Source organism: Erythrolamprus reginae, chromosome 1 (genome assembly GCF_031021105.1).
Source record: "Erythrolamprus reginae isolate rEryReg1 chromosome 1, rEryReg1.hap1, whole genome shotgun sequence".
NCBI classification, from domain to species: Eukaryota; Metazoa; Chordata; class Lepidosauria; order Squamata; family Dipsadidae; genus Erythrolamprus; species Erythrolamprus reginae.
The window spans coordinates 51,459,143-51,481,769 of record NC_091950.1 but is presented as its reverse complement, the minus strand read 5'-3'; the positions used below and the strand labels follow the sequence as shown (position 1 = coordinate 51,481,769).

Sequence of the window (22,627 nt, the reverse complement as noted above, 5' to 3'; positions counted from 1 at the left end):
TTGTGTACTTGCGTGGAAATCCTCGTCACCAATGAAGTGGCTTTGTACAGATTCGGACACGTAATTGCGGCTTTGCTTGAACTGCTTTATTCCAACATAAACATAACGTTAATACAACAGTCAGTATTCAACTGTCAAACCTCCTCGGGTTTCCCCTATTTAACTACCAGCTGGCTGAAGAACGAACCAATGGTTGTCCCTTACTTTCCCCGGTCGCTAGGTTACCGCCCCTCTCCCGGTGCCCTTTCCTGTTCTCATAACACTTCCTGTATGGAGCCTCTCTAGGCATCTCCTGTCGTTGGTACTCCCGGACATAACAGGCAGCAGTGAGGATGGGGTGGAATGCAGTTCCACCGGCAGAAATGAAGTTGCACACACAGCTCCAGCTGATCGGTGGCTGTCACTTCCTGGATTACTGGTCTCGGCTTGGCTCTCCTTTTTTTCCCCTGCTGCTGCTACTGCATCTGCCCTCCTTGCTTTTTTCCTCTTTCCTCCCTCCTGGCCTTGGAAGAGCTTCCCTCTCTCCTGCCCAGCTCCCCTCCAGCCTTACATGGCCACTTTGCGCCTGAGGTGCAAGCAGAAGGCATGGGTGGAAGCGGTGCTGGCAGCATTTATTCTTCTGGCAGCACCCGTTCGCCTAGCTACCCAGCCTGATGCGGGGGGTTACCCAGGAAGAAGAGTACAGGAAACGCGAAGCAAATTGTCACCCCACCGAGCGACACTGGTAAGGTTGTAAGTCAAGGACTTAATAGTTTACTTGAACAATGATGATCGTTCAAGCCACTCCCACCTGATCACATGGCCGGCAAGCCACTCCTGCCCAGTCACATGACAATTAAGCCATACCCACAAAATAAGCCATACCCGCAGTGTGGCAGTAAAACTTTTGGCTGCCCATTACTGTGTGAACCCAATGGGATGGGGTCAGTTGTAAAAAGTTTGACTATTGTTGGTATGTCTGGGATGGGGATTGCACAGATAGGTGGCTATAGTTTCCTTTAAAATTTGCTATAGAACATGTTCAGGTCATCTGCCAGTTACTGATTTCCTTCCGCTTGGGAAGGAACTTTGCTGTAACTGGTGATGTTTTTAAGAGTTTTCCACATGTTTATTATTTATTTATTTTTATTTATTTATTAGTTGGACTTGTATGCCGCCCCTCTCCGAAGACTCGGGGCAGCTCACAACAAGTAAAAACAGTCACAACAATCCAATTAATTAAAATATTTAACGATTTAAGAAAAACCCCATGTAGTAGCAAACACACACACAAGCATACCATGTATAAATTAACATGCCCAGGGGAGATGTTTAGTTTCCCCATGCCTGACGGCAAAGGTGAGTCTTAAGGAGTTTTCGGAAGGCAGGAAGAGTAGGGGCAGTTCTAATCTCCGGGGGGAGTTGGTTCCAGAGAGCCGGCGCCACCACAGAGAAGGCTCTTCCCCTGGGACCCGCCAACCGGCATTGTTTAGTTGACGGGACCCGGAGAAGGCCCACTCTGTGGGACCTAATCGGTCGCTGGGATTCGTGCGGCAGGTGGCGGTCTCGGAGATATTCTGGTCCGATGCCATGAAGGGCTTTAAAGGTCATAACCAACACTTTGAATTGTGACCGGAAATTGATCGGCAGCCAATGCAGACTGCGGAGTGATGGTGAAACATGGGCATACCTAGGTAAGTCCATGACTGCTCTCGCAGCTGCATTCTGCACGATCTGAAGTTTCCGAACACTTTTCAAAGGTAGCCCCATGTAGAGAGCATTACAGTAGTCGAACCTCGAGGTGATGAGGGCATGAGTGACTGTGAGCAATGAGTCCCGGTCCAGATAGGGCCGCAACTGGTGCACCAGGCGAACCTGGGCAAACGCCCCCCTCACCACAGCTGAGAGATGGTTTTCTAATGTGAGCTGTGGATCGAGGAGGACGCCCAAGTTGCGGACCCTCTCTGAGGGGGTCAATAATTCCCCCCCAGGGTAATGGACGGACAGATGGAATTGTCCTTGGGAGGCAAAACCCACAGCCACTCCATCTTATCCGGGTTGAGTTTGAGTCTGTTGACACCCATCCAGGCCCCAACAGCCTCCAGGCACCGGCACATCACTTCCACCACTTCGTTGACTGGGCATGGGGTGGAGATGTAAAGCTGGGTATCATCGGCATATTGATGATACCTCACCCCATGTCCTTGGATGATCTCACCCAGCGGTTTCATGTAGATGTTAAATAGCAAGGGGGAGAGGACCGACCCCTGAGGCACCCCACAAGGGAGAGACCTCGGAGCCGACCTCTGACCCCCCACTAACACCGACTGCGACCGGCCAGAGAGGTAGGAGGAGAACCACTGAAGAACAGTGCCTCCCACCCCCAGCCCCTCCAACCGTCGCAGAAGGATACCATGGTCGATGGTATCGAAAGCCGCTGAGAGATCGAGGAGCGCCAGGACAGAGGATAAACCCCTGTCCCGGGCCCGCCAGAGATCATCCATCAACGCGACCAAAGCGGTTTCCGTGCTGTAACCGGGCCTGAAACCCGACTGCTGGGGACCTAGATAATCAGCTTCTTCCAAGGACCGCTGGAGCTGGAGTGCCACCACCTTCTCGACAACCTTCCCCATAAAGGGAAGGTTGGAGACTGGACGATAGTTGTTAAGTATGGCTGGGTCCAGGGAGGGCTTCTTGAGGAGGGGGCGCACAAGCGCTTCTTTATAGAGTGATGGAAAAACTCCCCTCCCCAAGGAAGCTTTGGTAATCTCCTGGGCCCAGCTCCGTGTCACCTCCCTGCTGGCCGAGACCAACAAGGAGGGACACGGATCCAGTAAGCAGGTGGCAGAACTCACAGCTCCGATGGCCTTGTCCACTTCATCAGGTGTCACCAGATCAAACTCTTCCCAGACAGGTGGACAAGTACGTGCCCCAGTCACCTCGACTGACTCATTGTCAGTCGACTCTGTTTTACAATTGGAGTCGAGGTCGGCCCAGATCTGAGCGACTTTATCAGCGAAAAACATGTTAAACTCCTCAGCACTACTCTGCAAGGGCTCCCCAACTCCCCCCTGATTAAGAAGGGAGCGGGTCACCCTAAACAGAGCAGCCGGGCGGGATTCCGCTGATGCAATCAAGGCGGCATGGTACGCGCATCTTGCCGCCTTGAGCGCCACTTTGTAAGTCTTAATAAAAGCTCTTACAAGTGTTCGATCAGATTCGGACCTACTCTTCCTCCATCGCTTCTCTAGACGTCTCTTTTGGCGTTTCAACACCCGGAGCTCCTCGTTGAACCATGGGGCTCTACGGGGTCTAGCGCTGCGGAGAGGTCGCAAAGGCGCAATCCGGTCAAGAGCCCCTGCCGCAGCCCTGTTCCAGGCCTCAGCGAGGGACTCCGCCGAACTGTGGACGAGTGCCTCTGGAATAACCCCAAGCACCGTCTGAAAGCTCTCTGGGTCCATCAGGCGTCTGGGTCGGAACATCTTCATTGGTTCCGCCTCCCTGCGGGGAAGGATTGGAGCCAGGAAGTCAAGCCGTAGCAGAAAGAAAATGGTCTGACCATGACAAAGGCAACGCTTCTAAGCCCCTTAGTCTCAGACCATTGCTCAATTGCTCGGAAAGGAATACCATGTCAGTTGCGTGCCCTCCCTCGTGAGTTGGACCCTGTACTACTTGAGTCAGGTCCATGGCTGTCATGGTGGCCATGAACTCCTGTGCCAGCCCAGAGGTTTCACCGAGTGACGGCAGGTTGAAGTCCCCCAGGACAATGAGTCCGAGGAACTCCACCGCCAACCCGGCTACCTCCTCGAGTAGCACAGGCAGGGCTTTTGACACGCAGCTGGGAGGCAGGTACGTGAGAAATAAGCCCACCTGAACCCCTAAGTCCAACTTCAGCAAGAGAGACTCGCAACCTGCAATTTCCGGAGCAATGAGTCTACGCAGGCAAAGGCTCTCCCTGGCTATAATAGCCACTCCTCCCCCCCTTCCCTGGGGTCGAGGTTGATGCCATATCTGAAACCCGGCTGGGCAAATTTCAGAGAGAGGGTCACCTCCCTCCGGGCCCAGCCAGGTTTCAGTAATACAAGCCAGGTCGGCCTCCTCATCCAGGATCAGATCCCGGATGAGGAGAGCTTTATTTACCACCGACCTGGCATTGAGCAGCAGCAACCTGAGTCCAGGGCCAGAGTTACACTCATCACCAGTACCCAAGATTGGGCTCACAGAGCCGGAGCAAGGGACCGTTATTAAGCAACGGTCTCTCGTTCCCCTGGCATGGCTAACTCTGTGGTCCCCACTGTAACTGCCTCTCCCCAGCAACACAGGGATATTCCGGCCCTCTGCCACCCCAGAGATCGGTGCCCCTTCCTTTCCTGTCTCCCGAGCGTCAGGTGGGCCAAACCTATCATTCATACTACTCACAATCATCTCATCCATACTGTACTCCCACCCACCCCAACCATCACACTCATACCAATCATTCATTCCATGCACAAGATTAACTCCATTCCAATCATCCATTAATTAGCGAACCCTCCCAATATTAAAAAAGATTAAATTAGTAATAAGTAAAAAGCTAATAAAATGTGGCACAATATAAATACATATAAATAGAAATAGAAAAATTCACAAAATTAATAATTAATAGTATAAAATGCTAAAAATGGTAAAATAATAAAAATCAGATCTTAATACTAATTATTAGTTAGTTAAACATCGGTTAGTCAGTCGGTCCAGGTGAAGTGTCTTTGTATGGCTTCAATAAGTCTTAGATCTTAAAGGACTTTAAAAAGGTCTTTAAAAGCTTCTGTTTTTCCCCAGCCGGTCCACTAGGGGGCGTGGATCTTCAATAAAGTGCATAGAAGTGCACAGAAGTCAGGAGGGGGGGGAGGAGGGGGGAGGGACAGACAATGATAGTCATTTGCAAGTTCATATTAACAATGTCCCAATTCCCAAGCAACCAGTTCCATCTTTCTCATTTCTCTTTCATGATTTTATCGTCCAGCAGGTCCAAACATCCATGTAGTCCTCCCATCCCACCCAGCTGACACAAGCAGGCTCCATCCAGCACGTTCTTAAAGCTTCTGCTGGGCTCCCCCCCCCCAAGACAGCAGCCACTCCCACTGGCCACCGCCCCAAGTGCCTCGGTGTTTCCAGGCGTTTCAAGAGTCTTTTGGCTTTGCAGCTGACACAGGCAAGCTCCCTCCAGCACGTTCCTTAAAGCTTCATTTGCTGGTTCATTTGTTGAGAACTGATTTCTTAGCTTTCAGAGTAGCTTCTTTTTGCTGCTCTGACCTCCCTTGTTAATACATTTCTGGCCTGATTGTACAGCATTCTATCACCTTTTCTGTAGGCTTCCTCTTTGAAATGACATAGCTGCTTAAGTTTAACTGGACCAAGATTCATTGTTATTGTATATTCACAAGTTCCTGGTCAGTACAGAACAGTACAGTCTTCACAGAAGCTGACATATGTTACAGTATTTGTGATCTCATCTAGGTATGAAGAGGTATCTTCTGTGCACTCAAAGCAAACCTGTAGCTTTAACTTTGCCTCTTCAGGCCATGTCCTCACTGATTTAATTGTTGGTTTTATAGCTTTAAATATTTGACTGTAAGTAGGAACAAGGTGAATGATGCAATGATCAGAGTGGCCCAGAGCTGCTTGTGGTAAGATCTGATAAGCATCTTTTAGTGTTATGCAATAGTGGCCTAAAGTATTTTTATCTTTGTTGGCAGAAGTGACATGCTGAAAATATTTTGGATCTATAGTTCTAAAGATCCAAAATTAGTTCCTCCTGTCAGTGTTCCCTCTAATTTTTTTTTTGGAGGGTGGGCGGAAAAGTATAGTGTCTGAGCGGCAGTCCCTTCGGGACTGGGCGGCACAAAAATAATAAACAAACAAACAAACAAACAAAAAAATAAAAAACCCACCCTGTTTTGCCTCAGAGAATTTCAAAATAAAATACTGTACTGTGTGTCTATAACAGTGAGCTCATAATAGGGCAACTCTATCAATATCAAAATGCCACTTAAATAGTTGAGCTAGTTTCAAACTAGATTTTGATTTTCTTTCTCTCTTCCTTACTCCCATTCTTTTTCTTTCTCTTTTCCTTCCTCTCTTTTTTCTATCTGTTTCTCTCTCTTCCTCTCTTCCTCTCTCTCTCCTTCCCTCTCACTCTTTCCCTCTCGGCTTCTGGGCAGGTTTGGAAAACTCTGAGTTGATGATGATTTTTAAGTGAGCGATTGCTCACTGCTCAGCTTAGAGGGAACTATGCCTCCTGTATTAGAATCTCCTTAGTTTGTAAAGTCAGGTGGGGGTGAATTTAGAGAGAGCTGCTCCTTAAAGAAACATTCCTTAATTCTTAGCAGATGGTCTCGTGAGTATGAAATTCATAGAGAATCACGGAGAATAATAGAAAATAAAGAAACCATTTGAGAGCATTTCAATGAGGCAGCCTTTCTCAGTGCCATCTTGGATCCGAGAGAGGGAGGGGGAGGGAGAGAGAGGGAGGGAGGGAGAGGGGGGGAGGAAGAGACCAGCTTTGGCAAGAGATGGCTGGGAGGGGAGGGGTGAGGCGGGACCAGGCTGGGCAGGGCAAATTAACAACTGATTCTTTGTCCTAATGACCAGCCAGGTAGCTATGGCTGTGTGTGTGTGTGTATGTAATATGCCTGGGTGGGAGTGAGTGACATCAAGTTGGCCATGCCCACCCAGTCACACTAGTTGTTAAATTATTGGCTCCCAATGTTTTCTTTTTTGGGGGGGAAATGGGTCCATCTGGCTCTTTGAGTGTTGAAGGCAGCAGACCTCTACACTAGACCGAACTGCCCTTGTAAGATATAAAATAATATACATAATAAAGTATATGGGTTGGAATAGACATGTCATCTTTAGTAATCAGTAATGGACTTTTGATACCCGAACAGAGCAAGGATTTGTTTCTAGATGAGAAACATGGAAAGAAATCATTTGTTGAGTGTTCTGCCGGACTCTCTGGTAGGAGCCTCCCAAAAATTCAAAGGTACAAATTTCAGGCACACACACATTTGAAAATTCAAAACAATGTTCTTTATCATAAAATTCAAAATAAGGCCTATACAATTTATGCATGGTATGTTTGTGTGGAAGGAACTGAGCAGCATAATCTGAAGTTGCCGAACACTCTTCAAAGGTAGATCCGTGTAAGAGAGTGTTACAGTAGTTGAACCTCGAGATGATGAGGGCATGAGTGACTGTGAGCAGTGACTCCCAGTTCAAGTAGGGCTGCAACTGGTGCACCAGGTGAACCTGGGCAAACGCCCCCCTCACCACACCTAAAAGATGTTTCTCTAATGTGAGCTGTGGATCGAGGAGGATGCCCAAGTTGCGGACCCTCTCTGAGGGGGTCAATAATTCCCCCCCCCCCAGGGTGATGGACAGACAGATGGAATTGTCCTTGGGAGGCAAAACCCACAGCCACTTCGTCTTATCAGGGTTGAGTTTGAGTCTGTTGACACCCATCTAGACCCCAACAGCCTCCAGACACCGGCACATCACTTCCACTGCTTCGTTGATTAGACATGGGGTGGAGATGTACAGCTGCGTATCATTGGCTGGGCTCTTGTTGGTTGTTGCATCTAGGTTTAGAGCCATTGGACACCTACTCAGGCCATCAGCATGCTTAATTTTTTTCCTCCTTTAAGACTATAATTATAGCCTGCTAAAAAATGGTCCATCTAATTAATCTGGGTGAGATAAAAGGAGGCGTGGGCTTATTTTCTGCTAGCAAACCTAATAAAGGTTTATGGTCTGTTACAAAATCAAAAGTGCGGCCAAAAATATAATTGGGAAATTTCTTTATTCCAGCCACTAGGGCCAGAGCCTCTTTATCTAATTGGCTGTAGTTTCTTTCTACTCCAGAAAGTGTCCTAGAAAAATAGGCTTTTGGAGCTTCAGTGCCATTTGCCAATACATGGGCCAGTACAGCTCCCACTCCATACGGTGAAGCATCACAGGTTAATCTTACTGGTAACGTTGTACTATATTGAACTACTACGCTCTTTGAGGATAACAATTCTTTTATTTTAATAAAGGCTAAGCATTCTGTTTCCCCCCAAGTCCATGGTGTTCCTTTCTAGAATAGTCTGTGGCATGGTTCAGCTGCTGTAGCCTTCTTTTTTAAAAAAAACAGAGTAAAAGTTTAGGAGCCCTAAAAATGCTTGGAGTTCTGTTTTATTCTGAGGTTCAGAGGCTTCTTTAATTGCTTTTATCTTTTCCTGGGTGGGTTGTATCCCCTCACTATCAATTCATTAACCAAGGAATTCTACACTATCTGTTCCCCATACATACTTGTCTGCTTTGATTTTAAGGCCTTTCTTTTTAGTACCTCTTGTATCCTTCGATTTAATTGATTTTGGTTTTCTCCTGAAATTAATATGTCATCAAAATATGGTATGGTTCCTTTATGGCCAGAGAGTAACCTTTCCATCAGGCTCGGGAATATTCCTGGGGTCACGCTAACAAACTCCAAATTGTAATCTTGTGCGCTTGAAGGCACCCCTGTGTGTCACTATCGTTTGTGCTAGTGCAGTTTTTTCATCTACTGGGAGTTGCTGAAAGCCTGTGCCAAATCTAGCTTGGCAAATACTCTCCCTTCCCCCAGAGAATGAAGCAACTGTTATACTACAGGGATTGGGTAGGAATGGTGTTGTAAGGCCTTATTTAAAGTTGATTTATAGTCTGCACAGACTCTCAATGGTCCATCTGGTTTTAAAGGTGTGACTATGGGAGTCTCCCAAGGGGCATGGTCAACAGGAACTAAAATGCCTTGGGCAATTAGCTTATCAATTTGTTGGTCCAATTTAGGCAATAAGGGTAAATGGGCTCTGAGAGGATTAAGTCTTAATGGAGGTATTTTTGGATCTAAAGAAAATGAAATAGGTGGTTGCTTACACGATCCTAATGTGGGGTTAAAGACTTCAGGAAATTCCCAAACAAAATCTGAATAAGCAATTTCTGATAATTTGTTAACCCTAGTCAATTGAATACCCAAAGGTATCATCCACTGCAAACCCAAGAGTGTGTGTCTAGCCCCTGACACCACTATTAAAGGCAATTTACATTGTACATTTTAAAAAGAATCAGCTACCATGGCTTTACCCAGTATTGGAATGCCCCCCTCTTGAAAGTCTCAAATTAAGGCTGTAACAGGCTCCAGGTGAGCTTTTTGTATAGCAGGCATATAAAGTTTGAGCTTTTCCCACAGCATAATTGAATATTTAGACCCCGTGTCTAATTCCTATATTAATTTTTCATAAAAATCCCACACAAACACTTAACACATAGTAGGGGTTACAATTACCCCTCTCATCTTAGAAGTTAATTTTTAATACAGAAAAAGAATATATTCTTTATTCATTAAGTCAACATATTGATCTAAGTGAAAAGAAGAATTTTGTTCAAACATTATAACATAAAATTAATTTAATAAAAAAGAAAAATATATAAGGTCATTCTAATATATTCATACATTTCTCATAACATTTAATTTTTATTTTTATCTATCCACTTATAAACTTTATTCCAAATAGTATAAAATTCAGATTCTTTTTGGTTATTCAACCGTCTTGTCATCATATCCACCTCTGCACAATCAAAAATTTTCTTTATTATATCTTCTTCTTTGGGGATATTTTCCCCCTTCCAATTTTGTGCATAGACTATCCTGGCCGCTGTTAAAATATGGATAACTAAGTAAAAAATGTCTTTTTTATATATTTCCGCTTAGTTATACCTAACAAATAAAATTCTGGTTTTTTTTCTATTTCTTGTGATACAATCTCTTTTAGCGTTTTTTCCATCATTTTCCAATATATCTTAACTTTATTACAGGTCCATCATTGATGATAGTAAGAACCTATTTCCTTTTTACGTTTCCAACATTTTGGGGATGTATTTGGGAACATTTTGGCAATTCTATTTGGTGGGAGATGCTACCTATAAAACATCTTAATTTGGTTTTCTTTTAAAGAAACTGATTTCGTCATTTTCCAATTTGTAATCCAAACTTTCTCCCATGTTTCGACATCAATTTCTCTGCCTATGTTTTTACACCAATTTATCGTATTATCTTTTAAAGTCAAATCTATATTTTTATATTCAATCATATATTTATATGCTTTCCCTATTAGTTTCTTTTGATTTGTAGTTAATAAACTATCTAAAAAGTTTTTACTCCTATTAAATATATATATTTTACTATCTCTTTGAAATTTAGACTGTACCTGTATATATTGCCACAATCTATTTGGAACACTTCTTCTTATAGCTTATATCTTGTTTATATCTAATTCCATTTGGCACGGTTGGTTGTTAATGCGTACAGGTACGGTTATCTTATTTGAACCGCGCATAGCGGTATTGTTAATTGTGTGGCCACAGTTAATCCCGGTTCATGTTCCCAGCGTTTCTGGTGTAGCTTCTAGCAGGAAAATGAGAAGGGCAGTTTTCTCTTGGTTGCCAGGTAGAAACTTGTTGGCAGGGGGGGGCGCTGGGTTGGAGGAAATTAATTGGAGAAAACAGCTCTGCACGCTTCAGCGATGTGACCCGGCGGTCACAGCAGTGGCAGATGGACTCCCTGAAGGGGCCCTTTGGACGCGGATGGTTCCCTCTGCATCTGGCACAGGGGATAAACTGTCGAAGTGGTCTTTGTGGTCTGCCTTGGGTAGCTCTAAATTGGAGGCAGGAGTCTTCTGGGTCCAGCAGTTGAGTTGGCACTTCTTTAGTTTTAGCTATGGTTGGAGGACTCTCTATTTTGCAGACAATTGCCACTTTGTCATTCTGCTTTAACTCAGCGGCTGCGGCTTCTGAGACTTCCACAGTTTGGGCGGTCTTAATAACATGTTGTGATGATGGTTCATCTTCTGTGAGCAGCTTATTTCGGACAGTTACATTCTTTATGCCGAAAATTAAGGCGTCAATGAGTCTTGCTTCTGGGTTGTCAAATTTGCACTTCGACAATACTGTTCGCAACTGGGTTTATAGATTCTCCCTCAGCTTGTTCCATTTGGAAGAATTGATGCCTGTAGATGATAGCTGGTTTAGTAGCTTCAAATGAGCTGCTAGCTTGGCAGTTAAGGTGTTCCAAGGTACCAAGTTCACGGGAAGTGGATCGGTCAAGGTTTGAGCCAAGTCGTAGAGTTGTGATCCACAATAATTCAAAAAAATGGCTCTCTTCCATCTGCTGTCAGCATTTTTCATACCTGCTGCCTCTAGGAATACATCAAACGTTCCCATATATTCGTCCCATGTTGACTTCTTAGGATCAAAAAGTTCGGGTGCTCTTGCTACGGACTGGTTTTCCATGTTTAACGAGAATGCGGGTAAGACCTCCTTCGTTGCCAGTGAAATAAACGAGGCTTAGTGCTCTGCTTGATACTTTTTATTCTCAGGAAGGCAGGAATAACATTGTCTCTTTACCTGCTACAATAACCATAGGCGTGAAATGGCAAAACAGTGCTGGGTTACAGTTTTTATACATTCTTTTTTTCTGCCCAGAGTAACTGACAGTAACTTAAAACTCCCGCTCAACAAAACAACCAATCAGCTTCAAACATCAATAATTCAACTATTTACATGTAGTTAATGTATATTCAACAGTTACCACATAGGGAATCAAAATATTCTCCAAAGCACCTGAGGGAAGAACAAGAAGCAATGGGTGGAAACTAAACAAGGAAACAAGCAACTTAGAACTTAGAAGAAATTTCCTGACAGTTAGAACAATTAATCAGTGGAACAACTTGCCTCCAGAAGTTGTGAATGCTCCAACACTGGAAGTTTTAAAGAAGATATTGGATAACCATAAGCAGGGGGTTGGACTAGAAGACCTCTGAGGTCCCTTCCAACATCATCATCATCATCATCATCATCATCATCATCATCATTATCAACAATACAACAAAGCAAATGAGATCACTATGCTGGATTTCGTATTTCATCACCAGTCAGGCGCATCCCAATTATTGTTTTTGTTGTTGTTGTTGTTGTTATTATTATTATTGTCAATATAATACAGAAAATGAGATCACTATGTTGGATTTCGTATTTCATCATCAATCGGGTGCTTCCCAAGCACCTAGGACTGCGTGATATAACAGCAAATTATGTGTGCTGATCCTAGTAAAGTGGCTTTTTGCAATTGACAGATAGAGATTTTGTCAATTCCGATTGTTTTCAAATGTCCACTGAGATCCTTTGGCACTGCACCTAGTGTGCCAAGTACCACTGGGACCACTTTCACTGACTTATGCCACAGTCGTTGCAGCTTGATTTTTAGATCTTCATATTTCACTAATTTCTCTAGCGGTTTCTCCTCAATTCTGCTGTCTCCTGGGATTGCAATGTCGATGATCCATACTTTCTTTTTCTCCACAATCAGGATGTCTGGTGTGTTATGACTCAGAATTCGGTAAGTCTAACGTTGGAAGTCACACAGTAGTTTTGCTTGCTTATCTATACATTAATGACTGCATCTCAAATGATCCATCTGTTAAACTACTGAAGTTTGCAGATGATACAACAGTGATCGGACTCATTCGAGACAATGATGAATTCACATACAGACGGGAAGTTGAACAACTATCCTTGTAGTGTGACCAGAATAATCTAGAACTGAACACGCTCAAAACCGTAGAAATGGTGGTAGACTTTAGGAGAAACCCTTCCACCCTTCCACTCTCACAATACTAGACAACACAGTGTCAACAGTAGAGACCTTCAAATTTCTAGGTTCTATCATATATCAAGACCTAAAATGGTCACCTAACATCAAAAACATCATCAAAAAAGCACAACAAAGAATGTTCTTTCTGCGCCAGCTCAGGAAGCTCAAACTGCCCAAGGAGCTGCTCATACAGTTCTACAGAGGAATCATTGATTCTATCATCTGCACCTCTATAACTGACTGGTTTGGTGCTGCAACCCAACAGGACCGACACAGACTTCAGAGGACAATCAGAACTGTAGAAAAAACAATTGCTGCCAACCTGCCTTCCACTGAGGACCTGTATACTGCACGAGTCAAAAAGAGGGCGGGGAAAATATTTACTGATCCCTCCCATCCTGGACATAAACTGTTTCAACTCCTACTGTCAAAATGTCACTACAGAGCACTGCACACCAAGACAACTAGACACAAGAACAGTTTTTTCCCGAACGCCATCACTCTACTAAACAAATAATTCCCTCAACACTGTCAGACTTTTTACTAAATCTGCACTTCTTCTTTTTTTTGATATTTATTTTTATTTTGTTTGACATACAAACATTTAGACATCATACAATACAACATTGAAAATTTATATATTTACAAGATTTGTTTTTTACAATTCTATTTGCTATACCTTTTTCTTAACTTCCACCCAGTTGTATATTTTCCCCACACTTTGTAATAGTCCTTATTTTGTTGGTTTTGTATCTCATATGTTAATTTGCTAAATTTGGCGCAGTCTAATATTTTTTTAATCACCATTTCTTTGTTTGGAGCCTTTTCTTGTTTCCAAACTTGTGCATATGCTAATCTTGCAGCAGTGAGTAAGTGATTTATTAGGTAGTAATTTTCTTTGTTAGGATTACCTCTGATTATGCCTAGTAAATACATTTCCGGTTTTATCTCAAGTATATAGCCCAGAATTTCTTCCATCCATTTCCGAATTCGGATCCAGAATTTTTTAGCTTCCTTACATTGCCACCATATGTGGTAGTATGTTCCCACCTCTTTTTTACACTTCCAACATTTGTTACTAATATTAACATTTATTTTGGCTAGGCGCGCTGGCGCATAATGTCATCGGAAGAACATTTTGTAAAGATTTTCTTTGTATGGTGTTGACAAAGTCATCTTATAGTTAACTGACCACAGTTTTTCCCAGTCTTCTATCTGAATTGCGTAGCCAAAGTTAGTCATCCAAGCTATCATATTAGGTTTGACTATTTCTTCGATGTTTTCATGATTTAGTAGATAAGTATACATTTCGGTTATAAATTTTTTATCAGATCCTGTCAATATTTTATCTATTTCATTTTCTTTTTTACATATTCCGGATTTCACCAAGTCCTTTTTGTATCTACTTTGAATTTGGTAATATGGTAGCCAATCTATTACTATGCCTTCCTCTTTAAGTCTTTCTCTAGTTTTTAGACTTCCATTGGTATTTAATAGGGCTTCATAGGTTATTATTTGTTCTTGGCTGATTGTATTTGGATGAATTTGGGCTTCTAATGTAGATAGCCATCTGGGTATTTCGTTATAGTATTTTTTTCCTAACTTTCCGCAAGTATGTCAACAGTGTGTTCCAAATTTGATGTTGTTTAATATAAGAATGTTTTGTATGTTCATTTTCCCACAAATGTGCGTGCCATCCTTCATTTATATCGTGACCTTCTATGGTAAGAATTCTAGGATTTTCAAGGTTGACCCATTCTTTAATCCACAATAGTTTAGTGGCTTGGTGGTATATTTCTAAGTTGGGTAAGCCAAATCCTCCTCCTATTCTTAGATCTTGTAAGGCTTTCATGTTTATTCTTGGTTTTTTATTGCACCAGATAAATTTAGAGATTATTTTATTTATTTTAGTAAAGAACAATTTATTTAATTGTATTGGGGTGGGGGGGAAGAGACCAGGAGCCTCTGGACCCTTCGGGACAGCAGGGCAACTTCTCCTCACAGCGCTGGGGAGGTGCAGAAGGTGCAGACGTGCTTCCTTCCCCAGCGTTTCTCCCAGGAAGGCAGGGATGTCCAAGGGGCGGGGGGGAAGAGAACGGGAGCCTCTGGACCCTTCGGGACAGCAGGGCAACTTCTCTTCACATCGCTGGGGAGGTGCAGAAGGTGCCGACTTCCTTCCTTCCCCAGCGTTTCTCCCAGGAAGGCAGGGATGGCGAAGGGGAGGGGGGGAAGAGAACGGGAGCCTCTGGACCCTTCGGGACAGCAGGGCAACTTGTCTTCACAGCGCTGGGGAGGTGCAGAATGTACTGACTTGCTTCCTTCCCCAGCGTTTCTCCCAGGAAGGCAGGGATGGTGAAGGGGCGGGGGGGAAGAGAACGGGAGGCTCTGGACACTTCGGGACAGCAGGGCAAATTGTCTTCACAGCGCTGGGGAGGTGCAGAATGTACTGACTTGCTTCCTTCCCCAGCGTTTCTCCCAGGAAGGCAGGGACGGCGAAGGGGCGGGGGGGAAGAGAATGGGAGCCTCTGGACCCTTCGGGACAGCAGGGCAACTTGTCTTCACAGCGCTTGGGAGGTGCAGAATGTACTGACTTGCTTCCTTCCCCAGCGTTTCTCCCAGGAAGGCAGGGATGGCGAAGGGGTGGGGGGGGAAGAGAACGGGAGGCTCTGGACACTTCGGGACAGCACGGCAACTTCTCTTCACAGTGCTGGGGAGGTGCAGAAGGGCTGGATTGCCTCCCTCCCCAGTGCTTCGGCCAGGAAAACAGGGACGGCAAAGGGGCGGGTGGGGGGAGAACGGGAGGCTCAGGACTCCTTTGGCGATGGCGGACCGGCTTCCAGGTTTCTAATTTCTGGGCTTGCATGCATTAATCGCTTTTCCATTGATTCCTATGGGAAACATTGCTTCATCTTACAAACTTTTCACCTTACGAACCTCCTCCTGGAACCAATTAAGTTCGTATCTTGAGGTACCACTGTATTTAAATTTTTTTTCTATTTGGAAACCTGTTTCTTTTATTAGTAATTTATTTAAATCTTGGTTACAATTCTTAGTTAATATTTTGGTTTTATTCCTATTTATTTTTATTTTTTATTTTTTTTAAAAATAAAGTTTATTAAATATTTACAATAAAATCACACAAGTACATTACATATAATACAACACAACGTACACACAATTGAAATAGAAGAAGGAAAAAGAGTAAGAGAGAAGAAAAGGTGTGAAATCAAGAAAAAGAAAAATAAAGCACTCTGCTTTATCAATTACATTTTGATATTGTTATTTACATTTGAACTACTCTAAGAGTAGTACATTTAATGTGCAGCTTAAGTCTAGTCCTTTTATTACTTTATTATACATCAATTGCATATATACATTGGCAATTCTTCATAACATTTTATCATTCATATATATATCCTTCAATGGTATAATGGTGCTATTGTATCTTAATGTGTATAAATTGTAATTAAGTTTGTTACTTTTGAATTTAGTATTGAGGATCCTAATTTTAATTTACATAAGTTATAATTTAGTTCTAATTTATTATTTTTTGGGCAACCCAGATATACCACCTGTCCCAGCTTTTATGGAAGTCTTCCATGTCCCTATATTGTAACTCATAGGTCAGCTTTGTCATTTCGACCACCTGGTAGATTTTATTCATCACACTGTAGATTGTGGGAGGGAGCTCCTCTTTCCATGATTGGGCATACATAATTCTAGCCGCTGTTGTGATATGTAATATTAGATGTCTATCATGTTTTGAGAAGTGTTGTCTGAATATTCCTAATAAGAAGAGTTCTGGTCTTGTTTTTATTTCCTTTTTTATAATTTCTTCAATCATATTTTGGATTTCCCCCCAAAATTGTCTGACTACTGGACATGTCCACCACATATGATAGTAAGTGCCTGGTTTTTCCCGGCACTTCCAACAGAGGCGGGACAGTTTTGGGTACATTTTGGAAATACAGGCTGGGGGTAGATGCCATCTGTAGAACATCTTGTATATATTCTCTTTGTATGGAATTGAAAGTGTTATTTTATAATTATTTACCCAAATTTTTTCCCATTCTGGTAAGTTTATCGTATACCCGAAGTTTTGCCCCCAGGCTATCATGCTACCTTTAACTTCCTCCTCGGCAAGTTCTTGGTAAAGCAAATATTTGTAAATTTTGGAAATTTGTTTGTCATCTGCGCCCAATAGAATTTTATCAAATGTGCCAATTTTTTGGAATCCTTGCCTTTCCCTGTCCTCTTTATATTTGGATCTAATTTGGTAATATTGAATCCAGTCCAATTTAATTCCTTTGTCCTGGAGGTCCAATTTAGAAATTAGTGTATCATTTTCATTTAATAATTGGCCATATGTTATCTTATTCTTTAGGATCATTGTCTTGGGATATGTTATGGCCTCGTTCGGAGATAGCCATCTTGGTGTTTGCAAGTATTGGGACTTTTGCACCGATTGCCACGTTTCTATTAGACTTTTTCTCATAAAATGCTGTTTGAAATGTGTCAGTAATTTACCTTTTTTCCCTATTAAATATGAGTGCCAGCCAAATTCCAGGTTATAGCCTTCTAGGGCTAGTGTTCTTTTATCCCTTAAGATGATCCATTCTCTTATCCAATTCAATGATGCAGCTTTATAATATAGCTTCCAGTCCGGCACTCCCATCCCTCCTCTGCTCCTGTGGTCTTGTAGGTGTTTGTATTTTAGCCTGGCTTTTTTTTTGCTCCAAATAAATTGATGGGTGAACTTCTTTAGTGAATCAAAAAATTTCCTGGGTAATTTTATAGGTATTGTCTGATAGAGAAAGAGAATCTTAGGGGGTATATTCATTTTTATCACTGCGATTTTTCCAAGAAATGAAAGTTGGAGATTGGCCCATTTATCCAAATTTGTTTTTGTCATTTGCAGAAATTTTTCATAATTGTCTTTGTATATGGTACTACATTTGGCTGTGAGAATTATTCCCAAATATCTTACCTTTGGAGCAATTTGGATTTCCAGTTCATTTTCTAATTCTAGTCTTTGACTTAAAGTCATATTTTTAACTATTATCTTAGTTTTATTTTTATTTATTTTTAACCCTGCCACTGCTCCAAAGTCATCTATCTCTTTTAATAAATGTTTACCCGATATCAGTGGGTCTTCCAGAATGAACACCATATCATCCGCATAAGCTTGTAACTTAAATTCCTCATTTTTAGTTTTTAATCCTTTTATTTTCGGGTTGTTTCGTATCTTAATCAGTAATGCTTCTAATGCTGTTATAAAAATCAATGGTGCCAGCGGGCATCCTTGCCTTACACCTTTTCTAATTTGTATTTCCTCAGTCATTTCTTTATTGATTATTATTTTAGCTTTTTGCTGCGAATATATTGTATTAATTAAACCCACTAATTGATCTCCAAAATTCATTTTTTGTAACTGCAGTATGAAATATCTCCAATTAATTTTATCGAACGCTTTTTCCGCGTCCACAAAGACCAATGCAGCTTGTCTTCCAATCTGTACATCGTAATATTCAGTTACATTCAGTATCGTTCTAGTATTATTTTTGATTTGTCTGTACGGGAGAAAGCCGCTTTGGTCAGTGTGGATAATTTGATTTAAGATTGGTTTTAATCTTTCAGAGATTATTGCCGCTAAAATTTTGTAGTCAGTGTTGAGGAGGGTAATCGGCCTGTAGTTTTGGATTAGGGATTTTTCAGATTCACTTTTAGGAATTAAAGTAATGTATGCGTGCTTCCATGACTCTGGTATATTCCTGCCCGATAGGATATCATTAAATAGTTCTAACATATGTGTCTCTAATAATCCTTGTATAGTCTTGTATAACTCAAAAGGTATCCCATCCGGTCCGGGAGATTTATTGTTTTTTTGTTTACCAAGAATTTGCCTAAGTTCAATTATCGTAATTTTGTCATTTAGTTTTGTTTTTTGATCTTCAGAATTTTTTGGTAATTCTATTTGTCCTAGGTAGTCATTGATTTTACTTTCCTCCACCTGTTCTTGATCGTATAGATTGGAATAGAATTGTTCAGCTATAATTTTTTTTTTGATTCCTGCGTTTGTCTTTCCCCCTGTGAATCAATTAAACCTTCAATGTATCTATCTGCTTGTTGAGAGGCTAGTTTCCACGCTAGCCATCTCCCAGGCTTGTTGGCATTTTCGAAAAAAAATTGTTTTTGGCTTCTAATTTTTTGTGCCAATTCCTCCTGATAATGTAAATTCACCTTGTGTTTTGTCAAATTCAGTTCTTTTAGTGTTTTGGGGTCAGATGGGTTTTTATGAAGTTCTTCTTCTAAAGTGGTGATTTTTTGAGTCAATTTGTGCATTTCACTTTTCTTTTGCTTATTCTTACCCGCTAGGTATGCTATCGATAAGCCTCTGATATAGGCCTTCGTAGTGTCCCATAAATTGGCTTTATTTGTTTCGCCATTATCGTTTATTTCTAGGAAATATTTTAATTCCTTTTCCATTTTTTGTATATATTCCTTTTCCTTAATAATGGATTGGTTTAACGACCACCTTTTCCTAATAGATCTTTCTTGCTCCGTCCATTTTAGCCAAATTGGATTATGATATTTTGAGTAAATTCTTGGTTGGCCCATGCCATGTCTATTCTTGACCACGACTTATGTGGGAATGAAAAGTATGTATAGTATCTATTATTTGGGTGTAAGGATCTCCACGTATCTTTCAATAAAAATTCTTCTACCATATGTTTGAAAGTATGTGGAAGAGTTTTTCTAACTTTTTTCTTATTACTGCTTTTGTAATCTTTTTTTCTGGCCACTTTTCCATAGTTCTCTAGTTCCTTTACTAAATGTATCATTGAATTAACTGGGTTTTCTAAGAAGAAGAACAAATCATCAGCGAAAGCTTGCGTTTTATATATTTGCTGTTTAATTTGGGTGCCTTGTATTGATGTTTTCCCTCTAATTTGGTTTAATAGGATTTCTATAGACATTATGTATACTGCAAGAGTCAAAAAGAGGGCGGGGAAAATATTTACTGACCCCTCACATCCTGGACACAAACTGTTTCAACTCCTACCCTCAAAATGTCGCTACAGAGCACTGCACACCAAGACAACTAGACACAAGAACAGTTTTTTTCCAAATGCCATCACTCTATTAAACAAATAATTCCCTCAACACTGTCAGACTTTCTACTAAATCTGCACTTCTATTCTACTAGTTTTTCCTCATCATTCCTATCATCCTTTTCCTCCCACTTAGGAACGTATGACTGTAACTTGTTGCTTATATCCTAAGATTTTTATTAATATTGATTGTTTCTTCATTGCTTATTTGACCCCTATGACAATCATTAAGTATTGTACCCCATGATTCTTGACAAATGTATCTTTTTCTTTTATGTACGCTGAGAGCATATGCACCGAGACAAATTCCTTGTGTGTGCAATCACACTTCACCAATAAAATTCTATTCTATTCTATTCTAATCTAATCTATTCTATTCTATTCTATTTTTCAGGCTTATTATCGCACCAGTTCTTTGCCACTGGTAGATGGTAGCTCTGGCACAAATTGCAGTGGATCATCTGCACCACAGCATTGTTTCTATGCTTGTAGTCAGTCTGTGTGATCTTTTTGCAGCAGCTGAGTATGTGATCGATTGTTTCATCTGTTTCTTTACAGACCTGTTCTTGTGTGGCCAATATTAGTTGTTGTTGTTGTTATTATTACTATCATTATCATCACTGAGAGCATATGCAAGACAAATTCCTTGTGTGTCCAATCACACTTGGCCAATCTAACCTAATTTGTAAAGGAATTGTTTTAAAGCTTTTAAAATCTCTTTATTTCGATGTCCCAGATCTCCCCCCCTCCCCTCCTTCTTTCCCTCTTCTCATACACACACATCAGGAAAATAATCCTGCGCCACTGCAGCACCCAGCCCGCCATAGGATATCAAACTAAGCAAGTTTGGAGCCGATCGGTAATTGAATAAGGAATCCAGGCTTCTATATCAGTTGGGAAAGTACAAAGGCGTCCTGGAACGGGACGCTGCTAAGCAGTTCCTTCTTGATCCTGAGGAAACCCATAAGACTCTTGACAGGCACGAGATGACAAACTGGACTGCAGGGGGGTCTTTTGGGGGGGCCGAGTGGGAGGAGAATGGAAAGAACAAGAAGCAATGGGGGGAAATCCAACCGCGCTCACCTGTCACCTCCAATGATCGAACTGGTAATAAACGGCAACACTTCGCGTTTAAGAGGGAAAAGACGAGCGCCTCTAGCCCCCCCCCCCCCCCCGAAACGTTAAGCCAGCGTCTCAATTCTAACTTACCCAGAATCTCCTTCCTCCGTTGCGTGTGGGGCTGGTCAGTGTAAACCCACTCGAAATCTCCGCGGGTTACCCGGTTTCCCATTCCTACTGCCACACTAAGCAAGCTGGCCTCTGGTGGTGAAGAGAAAAGCGCGCTCCAGCCAGGCACCCGATTTATATTAGCCCGGAGCAGCCTGGAGGCAGACCCCGCCCCGAGCTCGCCGCTTCAGCCACCTCCCAGGATCGCCCAGCTAACCTGGCTTCGATTGGGATGGAAGGGGAGGGGAGGGGAGAGGAGAGAGAGAATGGAATGGAATGGAATGGAATAGAATAGAATAGAATGAGAACAGAACAGAATAGAATAGAATAGAATTCTTTATTGGCCAAGCGTGTTTGGACACACAAAGAATCTGTCTTGGTGCATATGCTCTCAGTGTACATAAAAGAAAAGTTCATCAAGAATCATAAGTCTTCGGAGAGGAGCATATAAATCAATCAAGAAAAAAAGAAGAAAAGGAAGGAAGGAAGGGAAAGAGAAAGAAAGAAAGAAAGAAAGAAAGAAAGAAAGAAAGAAAGAAAGAAAGAAAGAAAAAAACCACAAGGAATTTATTTTGGTGCTTATGCTCTCAGTGTATATAAAAGAAAAGTTCATCAAGAATCATAAGTCTTCGGAGAGGAGCATATAAATCAATCAAGAAAAAAAGAAGAAAAGGAAGGAAGGAAGGGAAAGAGAAAGAAAGATAGAAAGAAAGAAAGAAAGAAAGAAAGAAAGAAAAAAAAACACAAGGAATTTATTTTGGTGCTTATGCTCTCAGTGTACATAAAAGAAAAGTTCATCAAGAATCATAAGTCTTCGGAGAGGAGCATATAAATCAATCAAGAAAAAAAGAAGAAAAGGAAGGAAGGGAAAGAGAAAGAAAGATAGAAAGAAAGAAAGAAAGAAAGAAAGAAAGAAAGAAAAAAAACCACAAGGAATTTATTTTGGTGCTTATGCTCTCAGTGTATATAAAAGAAAAGTTCATCAAGAATCATAAGTCCTCAGAGAGTGGCGGCAAAGAAAAAAAGAAAGAGAGAAAGAAAGAAAGAAAAAAAGAAAGAAAGAAAGAAATAATGAATCCAGGAACAAATAAGCAAATAAATTGTATTAGGAACCAGCCAATATAAATTGCAAGGATACAAGCAACAAAGTTACAGTCATACAGTCATTTATGGGAGGAGATGGGGGATGGGAATGATGAGAAGATTAATGCTCATCCAAGATGAGAAAAAGCACTGAGAAAAAGCACCTTTGGGCAACCATGACCTGGATGGCTGAGAATCTCCATAGACAAGAGGGGTTTGCTAAATGTGGAGTGAGGTGACTGAAGAGTTAGTAAGAGGTGACCAGATGGGAAGCAAGAAACAGCTAGGCTGACAGACAACCCAAGGTTTGCAAGGAGTAGGACCGGGAAGAAGGATAGAGAGAATAGTATCCTGCTTGATTAGGGATCTGGTGCAGTGGTTTGGATAATGCCTTATGGAGGTGTGGCTCTTGGTTTAAGTTGTTTTTCTGTTAGATCACAAGATATGAATGAAGCAATTGCATTCGGATGCAAGAAGAATGCAGAAGTGTGTTACAATTAAAACAACTTCTGCAAACTCTTCA

The 22,627-nt window shown here is 41.8% G+C and overlaps 1 protein-coding gene across 1 annotated transcript in view; it reads right to left on the bottom strand.

Moving 5' to 3' along the window:
* The window catches only part of DEGS2 (delta 4-desaturase, sphingolipid 2), a 55,366-nt gene extending 34,228 nt beyond the window's left edge, over nucleotides 1-21,138 (bottom strand). The window contains exon 1 of the mRNA XM_070752422.1: nucleotides 21,004-21,138. Coding sequence (XP_070608523.1) covers nucleotides 21,004-21,085 — 82 coding nt within the window. The 5' untranslated portion in view covers nucleotides 21,086-21,138. The remainder of the gene's footprint in view (nucleotides 1-21,003) is intronic.
* Between the last annotated feature and the right edge of the window lie 1,489 nt (nucleotides 21,139-22,627).